The sequence below is a fragment of the Clinocottus analis genome, unplaced genomic scaffold, assembly GCF_023055335.1.
Source record: "Clinocottus analis isolate CAN_PGR_092001 unplaced genomic scaffold, fCliAna1.0.p SCAF_26, whole genome shotgun sequence".
NCBI lineage: Eukaryota > Metazoa > Chordata > Actinopteri > Perciformes > Cottidae > Clinocottus > Clinocottus analis.
This window is the reverse complement of record NW_027175998.1, coordinates 3,116,291-3,128,967: the sequence shown is the minus strand read 5'-3', so window position 1 is coordinate 3,128,967 and position 12,677 is coordinate 3,116,291. Positions and strand designations below refer to the sequence as shown.

Genomic DNA, 12,677 nt, shown 5'->3' with positions numbered 1-12,677 from the left:
CGCCATGATGTCCAGAATGATCTCTGTCTCTCTTTGTGACCTTTGACCTGAGGCCCATAAGGACACTGACACACTGCCAGGGTTATAGCTCAAACCCGACACAAACATACACATGTTTTTTTATTTTTTATTTATTTCACCTCTCTGGCACACAGCCAGATCCAAGACGCTTGGTCCCCCAGCAGTCAACACTCGGCAGTCACTGAGCTCTGACAGATGCATTCTGGGAGCCTCCTAAAGTCTGTCAGGGAATACTGGGAATTCCGTCCACGGCGCAGCAATGTCTATTTTCCATTGTGACAGCTTAATAGCTGCATGTCTGATTACACACACACACACACAGAGACACACACGTACACAGTACACACACACTGTGTGTGTCCCTGAAAGCGGCTGGAAGTGGCACAGCGGCACTTAAACACAACATAGCTCACATGCATACAAGTTGCTGCGACAATGATCTGTGACAATTTTATAGTTTTCATCTTTTTCAGCAGAATTCAGCTCACGACGTTGAATCTGCTGACTGAAGGTTGTACGTGTGAGACTTTTACTGGCAGTCCTTGCAGCAAACGCTGGCTGGCTGTGGAGGTTCTGCGCGGTCTGTTAAAAGCATTGACTGTAACAGAACTTGTCCTCAGAAGCATTGCAAACCAATTTTTTTTTAATTCATGAAAGAAATAAAGAAATGTTTCTCTTGGGTTGCATCTCATAAAAGGACCCAGAGGGGAGGAGGGAGAGGGAACACCCACTGGTTTACAGAACGTTACAGTAGATTGAAAATAGGTTTTCAATGTGTCTCAATAGATTTGTGAGCTCATGCAGATTTAGGAATAATAGAGCCCTGATAAAAAAAGAGAAAGAAAATAACAAGGCCAGAACTGATTTAATTCTATTGCTTTGCTGAAATTGAACCATATGTGACTATTTAAAAATGTGTTTTATGTATGTGTGTGTTAGCCGGCCACTTTTAACCACACAAAAAACAACAAGAGGAAAAGAAGGCAACATGCTGAAAGAGGTTTGGCTCATCCCTGATATTTAATCTTTTCGTCCTGACATCGCCGTACGAACTGATTTTCTACATTTGTCTCTTTTCTCCGTTTCCCCCTTTCTTTTTCTCATCTTCCTCTGCTCTCCCTTCTCTTTTCCATTACTCACACTCGACCCCTCCCCCAGCTGTGGGTTGTTTGATGTCCCCCTGACCCGTCCTGGCCAGCTGCCCCCAGAAACCAAATGAGGGGTTCTGTCATCCCGCTGACACCTGGACGCCCCCTAACTACCGGTTGCTTCCCTAACGACCGACTCCTTCTCCAACGACCATGAGAAGCGCCGGACGACCACCGATCAATCACAGGAGAAAAAAAAAAACTCAACTCACACTCGCTAAACATGTTTTTCATATACGTCACAGTCTCATGCACGACTGGGACGGCCCGATTGCCAGACTTCAGCAACAGGATGCCTTGCTCCTTACATGCTATTGACAAAAACAGGTGCAGCGAGATGTCCCTTTCCACTACATTTAATGTAGGACATCGGCCCCAGAGAGAAATGGTTCCTGGCAATTTTCCCAACAAGAAAACTGCAGCAGTGAGAGTGGTTGTATACAGTCATTACAGCTGGCTGACCTGAAGTCAGGGATCTGTTAAAATACATGCAGTGACCTCTGACCTCACCTCTCACCTTCTGCTAATTACAGACTGGAGGAGCTGTGCAGATGAAGGCACACACACACCTTCTTACACCATAAATACACCTCTCTGGTCAGCCGCTGCAGCCACATGTCTTACAGAGCAGGTCACGCATTGCGCACACAAATAATGCTTTCTATCCCACAGGTTGTATAGACCTGCCATGAATGCACATGAGGTTATGAAGTCAGGTACATTTCTGAGCTGACCACTATATATATATACACATCAAGGTCATAGAATTGTTTTTTGTACAGTCCGAGTATCGTCTTCAATACCTTGTATTGTTGTGAAGTTACTAAACTACCCAGCAGTATGTTAAAAGTTGAAAAGAAACAAAAACATCTCCATCTTGACCACCTATACAATGTCAAAATGCTGTGTACACATGAAGTTCTTATTGTAATCAGAGCAGGATTTAAACTTGTAATTGAGTATTTTAATGCTGTGGTCTTGCTAATTTTACTCAAGTAAACAATGTAAGTACTTCTTCCACCACTGGCTTGGCATCTGCTTTAGAGTATCATGCAATGCACCTGAGACGTTTTTCTCTTCTTGTTTACTCTCCAATGCATGTCTGAAACCAATACAATTTAGCTTCATAAAACGTGTGGATTCAACTTCATGGTAATTTAAAATATGAGGTGTTTCCAATATTGTGTCCACCCCATCTATATTGACAGTAGACAAAAATGTGTGTCCGTATGACGCACAGTTCAACAGCACCACAACCTACAGCCTCTGAAGGCACCATGGTCGCAGTACTGTCAGTCGCCACAAGGGGGCGCGAAGCCGCGGACAAACCGGAAGCCGGAAATGGAATCAGTCGACGAGCGAAATTCAAACTTCTGGGACAAAACATCTCTGCCACATAGCTTCTCTACATGACGTGTGGCCGCTAACTGATTTTTCCCGTTTACACACAAATTCAGGTAAATTCACCATGTCGAGCATTGCAGTTACGTGTGTTTTTACCGACGCTACTTTTTTTTATTACTTTTGGTGGTATTAACGGTGTTTGTGAGACAGTTAGCGAACATTGCAATTCCCCTGAACGTTTATTTAGCTTGCTGGGTGTTAGCTAGCTGCTAACGTTTATATTCAGCCGTGAGATAAACGTGTGTTTTTGCAGTTAAGCTCCAGTGTTTTTAAGCGGGTCGAGTGCTAACGCGGCTTCTGTGAACCGTTTCCTCTCGCGCCGCAGGGACGTTGCTCACCGTGCGGGGCGGCAGCGGGGCACCATGCCGGTGGAGAGGACGGAGCAGCGCGGAGCCGAGGAGCTCCACAAATACTATGAGGTGTATGAGACCATCGGCTCAGGTAATGACCACGGTAATGTGTGTCAGCGCGTGAAACGGCTCTCGGTGCCGTGTCCTCTCTGATGTGTGTGTGTCTTTGTGTGTTGGTCAGGAGGCTTTGCCAAAGTCAAGCTGGGTCGACACATCCTGTCAGGAGAGAAGGTTGCCATTAAAATCATGAACAAAAAGGATCTCGGGGTGAGTCAATTAGTTCCTTTGCACACTCAGGCTTTTGGGTGAATCCGTTGTAGATGTTTGCGTTAACGTGGGAATCCTGAGTCAAAAGAATAACAACAATAAGTTGCCACACCCCAACGTGATTGCAAGGTTTGCACTGATGTATATATTTTTTCTCAAGTTGATGTTACAATTAAACAAAAGTGGCAGATGTATGCAAACACACTTTAAAGTTAGGTTTAGTGCAATCAGCTGTTATTCTAAAATGACACTGAAACAAAAAGACAAATGACACATTTGGAAAAATAACAAAAACAACAAACTCTGACTCCCCCAGGTTGACCTGCCTCGTGTGAAGTTGGAGATCGAGGCCATGAAGAACCTGAGTCACCAGCACGTCTGTCGTCTCTACCAGGTCATAGAGACCTCCACCCAGATCTTCATGGTGCTGGAGGTGAGCACACAATAAACTGTGTGTGAGAGTGTTTGTGGACCACAAGAATGTGGTACGTGAACGTCGGAGCCGCAAAACAAATCTTCTCTCTCTCTCTCTCTCTCTCTCTCTCTCTCTCTCTCTCTCTCTCTCTCTCTCTGACTCTCTCTCTCTCTCTCTCTCTCTCTGACTCGCTCTCTCTGACTCTGTCTCTCCCTCTCTGTCTCTTTCTGGCTCTCTCTCTCTCTCTTTTACGCTCTTTCTCTCTGACTCTCTGTCTCTTTTGTGTGTGAGAGTGTTTGTGTGAATGTGTTTGGTAACTTTGCTTTGTCCTTTTTTTCTTTAAAATCTCAGTACTGTCCGGGTGGGGAGTTGTTCGACTACATCATAGCAAAAGACCGTCTGTCAGAGAAGGAGACCCGGGTGTTCTTCAGACAGATTGTGTCCGCGATGGCCTACGTCCACAGCCAGGGATACGCTCACAGGGACCTTAAACCGGTAAAGACAACCACCGATTTGCGTGCGACTGAGACGATGTGAAACGGCAACAAAACACTTTTCTGTGACCGCATACTGATCTTAACGTCCGATGCCCCGCTCGTCTTGGAACTGTAGGAAAACCTGTTGATTGACGAAGACCACAACTTGAAGCTCATAGACTTTGGATTGTGTGCCAAACCCAAGGTAAATCAACGACTTTCACCTTCTCATTGTGTTTGTGGCAAAAGTATTAGACCTGTTAGCTGTTGCATCAAGTAGAGAGGACGGTGAAGAAGAACAAAAACAGGGAGGCAAATGTATTTGGGTGCTTCCACAATGTGTCTGGTTGTCTGTCTCCTAGGGAGGTCTGGGTTATGAGCTGATGACGTCTTGTGGAAGCCCCGCGTACGCTGCACCTGAACTCATCCAGGGAAAAGCATATATTGGCTCAGAGGTGAGACATGCACTCTACTGTTTACGACTTATAGAGCCCTTAAGTGCAACACCCCCCCCCCCTTTCCTCCCCACATTTGTATCTCCACCAAAAAAAAGGAATGATTACCTGCCTGTTCCACTTCCAATGCTGCCCTGTTTTTTTTCACGGTGCGCTGATCATATCCGCTGGTGCACGACTCTGTGAAATCCTAACTGTAAAGCTGAACCTTCTGCTGCGTGGTGTGTAACCCCCCCAGGCCGATGTGTGGAGTATGGGGGTGCTGCTGTTCGCACTTCTCTGTGGGTACCTACCCTTTGATGACGACAACTGCATGATCCTCTACAGGAAGATCACAGTAAGAGCGCCGACACCTTTCCAGCTGTTTAGTGTTTTGGGACCGTCTGAAATGCTGCACCTTCAACGGTGTAACGCAAAATATTGGATCCTCGCGTTGCTCTCGTACTCTTGTGTCCATTTCCTGCAATTATTGTGTGCCCCTGCAGTTTATAGGATATTAATGAAATCCCAATAGCAGAGAACATTTATGTTTGCTTCTCTTTCGAGTTTATTTATGTTGCATGATGTGTTTCTTGTGCCTCTTCAGAGAGGTAAATATGATAACCCCCAGTGGCTGTCTCCAGGTAGTGTCCTCCTCCTCAACCAGATGATGCAGGTACACACAAACAACCCCACTCCTCTCCTACCATCCCCTCACGTCTTTTATTTGGTTCTTTTTCCCTTTTTTTCTTTGTTGCTATTTAACAGAAATGTCTCATTGCACAACAGTGGACCCCATCAACAGACATCAACACATTTACTTGCCACAATAGCAGAGAAGAAGCAATTTCGAATTTCCATAATTGGAATATCATTTGTACAACATGTGCAATATTTTGAACACGCCGCAGCTCTTTTTGGTTGCGTTGGTCTCCTGCGTATTGACTTGTAGTTTCCGTGTGCGTCCTGTAGGTGGACCCCAAGCGGCGTCTTAGTGTTCGACAGCTGCTGGACCATCCGTGGGCAATAAAAGACTACAACAGCCCCGTGGAGTGGCGTAGCAGGCAGCCGGTACACACACACAAACACACACATCCAACTGCTTTAGAGATGCATACATAAACATACAAACAGAACTGCACCACAGTAGCTCAAAGCCTTTATGGGTTAGCATCCTGCTGAGTGTTTTCTTTCACACGTTTCTTTTGAATTTAGTTATTGTTCCAATTTTCTCCAGACACCACTCAGGCCATTTACCTGGACCGATTCCATAATCCTTCAAATTCTTATTAAGTTTTAGTGCTTACAAACAAAGGGTGGGAGGGTGGGGCGTACAATCGGTCTTTGGAGTTTGTGTGAACGTACCTGGTCTCCTCTGTAGCTCGGCCACATCGACGAGGACTGCATCACAGAGATGGCCGTCAACATGAAGCGATCGAGGGCGAGCGCCACGGCGATGGTCAAGGAGGTGCGTATGTCGTTGTTGTGCAGCTGAGGTATTTTACATGAATCGCAGTCTGACACAAATGACCTCCCCCCACACACACACACACACACAGTGGCGGTACGACCAGACCACAGCCACTTACCTGCTGCTGCTGTCGAAGAAGCAGAGGGGCAAACCCGTTCGCCTGCGCCCTGAGCCCACCGCGTGCGAGGACTCCTGCTCTCCACTGCACCAGGGACCGCAGGTCAGACCCGGTGCCCCGACTCCCAAAATGCTTTGTTCTTTTTTCTTTTTGGGCCGCTGTCTGCTTGTACCCTGAAAGTACTCGCTGTTTTGCCGTGGGATCTTTTTATTTTTTGACCGTTTTTTTATTTCCTCTCTCGCGTCCAGACGAGGAAAGCCCTTCACTTCAGCGAAGACGAGGACGCCGTGATTGTGGGTTCTCTGGACTTCGGCTCGGAGTTCATCGACGATTGCCCGTGGGTTCCGGCCAGACGCCACACGCCCAAGGGAGTCCGAGGTCAGCCGGATGGAGCGGCGAACCACAAGAATGTGGTACGTGAACGTCGGAGCCGCAAAACAAATCTTCTCGCTCTCTCTCTCTCTCTCTGACTCTCTCTCTCTCTGACTCTCTCTGATTCTCTCTCTGTCTCTGACTCTCGCTCTCTCTCTCTCGCTCTCTGACTCTCTCTCTCTCTGACTCTCTCTCTCTCTCTCTGATTCTCTCTCTGTCTCTGACTCTCTCTCTCTCTCTCTCTCTGACTCGCTCTCTCTGACTCTCTCTCTTTTACGCTCTTTCTCTCTAACTCTCTCTTTTACGCTCTTTCTCTCTGACTCTCTCTGTCTCTTTTACGCTCTCTCTCTCTGACTCTCTCTCCTCCGTGTTCCCAAAAGAGGCCGACGTCTCCGCCCGTGGAGAAGAGGTGCGCCTACAGCCCGACCCCAGAGCGGGGCCGCGTCCCGGCCCAGCATCGCCAGGAGAGGCGGGACCGAGACCAAGAGCGAGTCAGCGAGAACAAGGAGAACGTCGCCTCCACAGCGCGGGAGAAAGACGTGGAGATATTCGCGCTGCCTCCTCCTCGCACGCCGGTGTCCAGCAAGAAGAGCGCGCGTCCCAACAAGAACGTGTTGACCACGCCCAACCGAAACACTCCCAGCAAGGGCACAAAAACCGAAGCGCTCACACCTAAAGGTAAAGGGGGAGTCCACTCAACCCACGGCAGTAACGACAACACACAGCTTCAGCTCATCATGCGGTTTATTTGTCTACTGTAATTGTTTTTTTTGTGTTCCAAACAAGCGCTTGACGCACAATCTCCATTTGATTATTTGCATTAGCGAACTGTCCCTCTCTCCTCAAAACGTATTGGTCCCCTCGCTCAGCCTCGACACGCGGCCCTCGTAATCACAAGTGCCACGTCCGCATGCCACACATTTGCAAGTAAATTGTCTTCTGGTAATAAACTCGTTTACCGGGCCTGTTTTCCGCCAAAGCCTCTCATATTTCCGACGCTTCAGCCGTCATTACGGAAACCGCTGAAAACGGACACACGCACACTTATCTCTGTCGACTCGAAGGTGAGGTTATCATCAGGGAGCTCATTCTGTTCGCTTATCTCAAAATGACGGGACGCTAATATGACCGGAGGATCATTAAGGTCTTAATTGTTTCTCAAAGTGTATTCTCTGCTCAGACGTCCGGCCTCATTAGTTTCCCCTCTTTTTTTTCTCCAAACGCGCCGCCTGCAGCCGACCTGTTGGGTGTGAAAACCTTTGGAGGCCGGCTCGGTCCTGCTTCCCCTCTCAGCCTCCCCCGTTCTCTAAGCTGCAGTGCAGACATGCTGCCTTTGACAAACTTGTACACGCACACACACACACACACACACACTGTGGTCTGTGTGTGTCCCTAGGCGTGTGCTGTGACAGGTGTAGCTGTCTCTTTCCTCTGCTCACCGTCCCACGTGGGCTGTAGTGACATGTGTTCTCTCGCCACTAAAGCCTAGCGCTCTCTCTTTGTTTGTGTGTGCGCGTGTGTGTGTGTGTGTGTGTGTGTGTGTGTGTGTCTCAGGCCTCTTGCCTCTGTATACTAAACCCTTTCGTGTTCAAAAACCTCAATGACAAAGCAATCCAGTTCCATGCATAGAGGCAATGGGTTGTACCCGTCACTTTTATTTCCCCTTAAAGACACTTTGAGGTCGACATGAATGTTTCACATTGTCTGGATCAGGTTTTTTTTTTTTATTGAAGTTTATTGAAGTTCAATATTCAAATCCAAACTGTGTTTTTTTTCCAGTGGTGGCACAATTTCATCAAATATATTGTCTTGTGCACCATTCTTCACACTTGCTCACATTTGTAGGGCTGCAACTAACAATTCTTTTTAATGATCTGCAAATTATTTTTTAAACGAATCATATGATCTTAAAAAATCATCTAAGTCCAAGGTGACCTGATCAAATGTCTTGTGAATGATGATTGGCTGCATAGCGACAGTATGTTGTGAGCGAGTCTGCAGAGGTTAACGTGTCTAGACTCACCTTTAACCCAACGTGTGTGTGTGTGTGTGTTGCAGGTGGCGGCAGTGCCTCTAAAGAGAACAATAAGAGGAAAGCAGAAGCATTCAAGGAGCTTGCGAATGTTGAAATTCTGGCTTTCAGTCCCGAGCGAAGGTGAGTCGAGGCTCTCGTGTGTGTGTGAACAGCTGAATGGATGATGACGGTGCAAGAGGGAGGATAAAGCTCACAAGTGCAGCTTTGGTTGCCTCAGCGAGCTCCAAGCATGAACAAAGGCTTATACAGTAATATAACCTATACGCTGTGTGATATTAACCTCAAAATCTCCGGTGTGTAACTCTTAGATTTGTAAATGCAGCTTTTTTTAATCAGTGAACTATTGGTGATGATGGTACGTTCCAAAAAAAATTTCTGACCCCCAACCCAGGTCTCGATCGTTGGACATGGCGTTCACCGACGACAGCGGGAAGAAGAAGAGAGGGGGGAAGGTGTTCGGTTCCCTGGAGAGAGGCCTGGACAAGATGATCACCATGCTCACCCCCAGCAAGAGGAGAGCCCTGCGGGACGGCCCGCGGAAGATCAAGGTACGGAGCCACGCAAACTCGGTGCCTCCCCGCTCCGCACCTCGAGCGTTGCACTCGTCACTCTTCATCGTCTCGTTCCCCCCCCCCCTCCCCGCTAGGCGCAGTACAACGTCACTCTGACCAGTCAGACCAATCCAGACCAGATCCTCAACCAGATCCTCTCCATCCTGCCGGAGAAAAACGTCGACTTCACACAGAAGGGGTGAGAAGACGGTCGCAGCACACCCGTGGTTTTTTTTTCTTCACTGATCTGGACGTCACCGCGTTTGATTCCACGCTAAACGCTCCCCGCGCCACCTTTTTTTTTTCTTTCAGGTATACCCTGAAGTGTCAGACCTGGGGCGACTTCGGGAAGGTCACCATGGCGTTTGAGCTGGAGGTGTGCATGCTGCAGAGGCCGGAGGTCGTCGGGATCCGGCGCCAGAGGCTGAAGGGAGACGCCTGGGTCTACAAGCACCTGGTGGAGGAGATCCTCGCCTCGTCCAGCATCTAAATCTTTCCACTTTTCCGGACAACGTCACTTTCTTCTCCAGGCCGATGGACACCGGCCTTTTTTTGCGTCCAAGAAGAAATGTGTTATTGCTGATGGGCGCACAAATTCAGACACGGGATGGCGCCTTAGCACATTAGTAGCCCTTCGTTATTCATAGTGAATATTTCTACTTTGTCCTTAGGGCGGCCTGCGATCCTCAGAGTCTGTGTTACATTAAAAGTGCGATCATTACATGCAGGATCCTGTACAGGGCATCTTGTTTAATGTCGAGCATTGCTCTTTACCTTTGTAATTATTAAGCTGAAGAACGCTATTCACAGTATACCTTCTGGCTGCTTATTACCATATTTATGTCTTGTGGTGTTCTCCCCCCTGTAGATGTCATTTACTGTCATTAATGTACATGTTGTCAAGTCCTCCATCATGGCATTTGTTTTTACACTGTTGTGGTGCAATAAGTCTGCTTTTACTTTGGTGCTTGTGTAGTTTTTAAACTGTCTGTCACATTTCTATTGACATGAAAAGATCAAAATAAATATTTTTGGGTAAACGTAATATGCCTGTGTTGTGTGGAGATCGACAATCTGGATTAAAATACATACTTCCATGACATTGAATGCTTTTAAAAAAAATGTATTTACTTTGTGTTATCCCATCAGCGGTTTGATGGAGCGGTGGTGTGTTTTACACTTGTCATCATCCTTCTGTTCGTCTTCACTCCTCTTTTGGTACAAAGATTGATGCTGATAGTTTATCTGAGTGACGGCATCTCTCTGTTCATATTTAGTCAAATAAGTGATGAGACGTGTCACTTTATGGACGTTGGGTTCGAACGCAAACACGTTGAAAAGTGCATTTTTCTTTTTTGCATTTTTACGCAAAAGCAATGCACATACCGGCTCTATTGCCACATCTGTGGTGTATTTTATATTCGGGGAAAAAAGTTAAGACTTCAGGTCCTTCATAACCACAGTGGAAGATGATGATTCAGCCCGACGCTGTAAATGGTGGATGATCATGGTAATGGCAGAAATGGCTGCAGGAGCGTGATTGTTATGGCTGCCTGAACGGCTAAATAATGATGCGCATTGCCGGCAACGTCTGAACCCACCCCCCCCCCCCCCGTTCCTCGACAGGACGCCTCTTCATACCAGCGCTGCGGCTTATTGGCGTCCATTGGTGGCAGGTTCTCCTTGGCGTCCCAGCAGGGGAGAGGAAGGGTAACGATGGGTGGAGGTGGTGATAAGGCGGGTTTAACCTTAATGAAGTCTGAGAGAGGATGAATTGAGGGAACAGGAGGAGGGGGGGGGGGGTAATTTAAGACAGAGGTGAAGGTTAAAGTTAGAGAGATAAAAATTAAGAGCCCATCCGCCTCCACCAGTATCCTCCATATTGTTCCAGTGGCTGATGACTCCTGCAGTGTGTGTGTGTGTGTGTGTGTGTGTGTGTGTGTGTGTGTGTGTGTGTGTAAGAGATGTGTACAACAGCTGGAATAAAAGCCAGCTGACACCTTTCTCACGTAAAAGAGAGACTGTTTCCCCTTTTTCCGCCATTTTCTCCAGCCACGACATGAGACAGATTATTCTCTTTATTTGCATTTTTGGCTCTGTGTCAAATAGACGACTCACAGTTTAAATCATTTTAAAAAAGGTCTGCGAATCTCAAGAAAGTGGCTTGAAATGATTCTTGTCATTGTCCCTCCATTCAAACAGGGGGCACTGCAATCTCTACTCCTCATGTGGTGAAGTTCAGTCCAATGGAGTTTGAAAAGCAGAATGAAGGAGGGCGTGTCTGAGGGGGATTAGTGACTGAAAGCTGAGAAACCTTGCAGAGTGTGGAGCGGCTGGAGCTGAGACCCGCAGCGTCCAGGTTCTTCTGGAGCGCTCCGACAGATTACAACACGTTTGTGTTCACCGGTTCTGTTTGTTCTGCTCAGACCGGAGAGACATGAGGCTCCTGCTGGCAACTGTTCTCATCCTCCTGTTCCTATGTGAGTTGATGTTTAGTTTTTTTAGCGGAGCTGTTACACTGATATGGTCCAATAATTGTTTTTGTGAGGCAGCTACATGAGTCACATTGCTTATTTTTCAGGGCTTCGAAAGGCTCAGATGGCCGATGACGACTTGCATGGAAATCCTTGCATGGTATGTTGATTAAAGTAATTCAGACCTAAATGTGCACTATGTGAAGTTTCTTAATTGGGGGTCGGGAGATTTGAAGGGATAAGAGATCAAAAAACCTCTTTTAAAGTTGTTAAATTGTTACTTTTCCTAATAGTTTTTTACCTAATAGTAAAAAACAAACCTAAACCTTCATACTTAATATTCTTCAGAGATTTTGTGACATGTCGTCCCCCTCAAACCCTAAAAATAAAAAGTTAGCGACTAGCTGGTGAACATCGTGGTGCAATTGGGAGCTAAAGAGCCAAATATAGTTGGAGGAGACCAAAACCGAGCTAAAAGAGGCACGGCTTTCGACATAAACTTGGATGTTGCTCGCTAACCGTTCCCTTTTTCATCGGCGTTGTCGGAACGTCGGCTTTGCTTTTTCCTCCCCCTCAGGCCGCGTCCACGAGCGAGGCGGCGGCGTCGCTCCTCCTGTCCCCTCTGGCGCTGTACTCCTGGCTGGCGTCCACGCTGCTCCGACTGGTCCTGGCCGCCCCGGCTCTGGTCCTCTGCTCGCTGCATCACTCCCTGCTGCTGCTGCTGGCCGCGCCGTGGTGCGTCGCCTCCGTCGGCGCCTCTCTGCTGCTGACGGGCCTCCGCGTCGCCGTCTACCTGCTCCACCTGGCCCTGGTGGTCGCGGCGGTGGCCATTTTGATCCTCGCCCAGCACAAGATGGCCGACGGTAACGGCGTTCGCGGTAGCGGTAGCGAGAGGGTTTTGTACCGGGAGAGGGAAGCGCAAGGGCGCCGTGACAAAACCCGGCCGCATGGATGTGCTGCGAGGCTAACTCCGCTGTAAAATAATCTTGTGTGTGTGTGTGTGTGTGTGTGTGTGTGTGTGTGTGTGTGTGTGTGTGTGTGTTTCATCCAGTAAAGATCTGCCTGGACCTATTTTTACCTTCATTTATTTAATGAACAACTGCAGTTTAATTAGTCACCACCGATTTTATGTTTTTTTAAA

The 12,677-nt window shown here is 47.6% G+C and overlaps 1 protein-coding gene across 1 annotated transcript; it reads left to right on the top strand.

Moving 5' to 3' along the window:
• Window positions 1–2,497: 2,497 nt before the first annotated feature.
• Window positions 2,498–10,107, top strand: melk (maternal embryonic leucine zipper kinase). Its single transcript, XM_068591963.1, has 18 exons — window positions 2,498–2,626; window positions 2,899–3,014; window positions 3,105–3,190; window positions 3,507–3,623; window positions 3,957–4,100; window positions 4,218–4,286; window positions 4,444–4,536; window positions 4,775–4,873; window positions 5,123–5,191; window positions 5,488–5,586; window positions 5,897–5,983; window positions 6,075–6,206; window positions 6,353–6,517; window positions 6,857–7,154; window positions 8,535–8,631; window positions 8,903–9,059; window positions 9,158–9,261; window positions 9,375–10,107. Exons 2-18 carry the CDS (start codon window positions 2,936–2,938, stop codon window positions 9,550–9,552), a joined length of 2,073 nt encoding a protein of 690 aa, XP_068448064.1. The 5' UTR covers window positions 2,498–2,626; window positions 2,899–2,935; the 3' UTR covers window positions 9,553–10,107.
• Window positions 10,108–12,677: the final 2,570 nt, after the last annotated feature.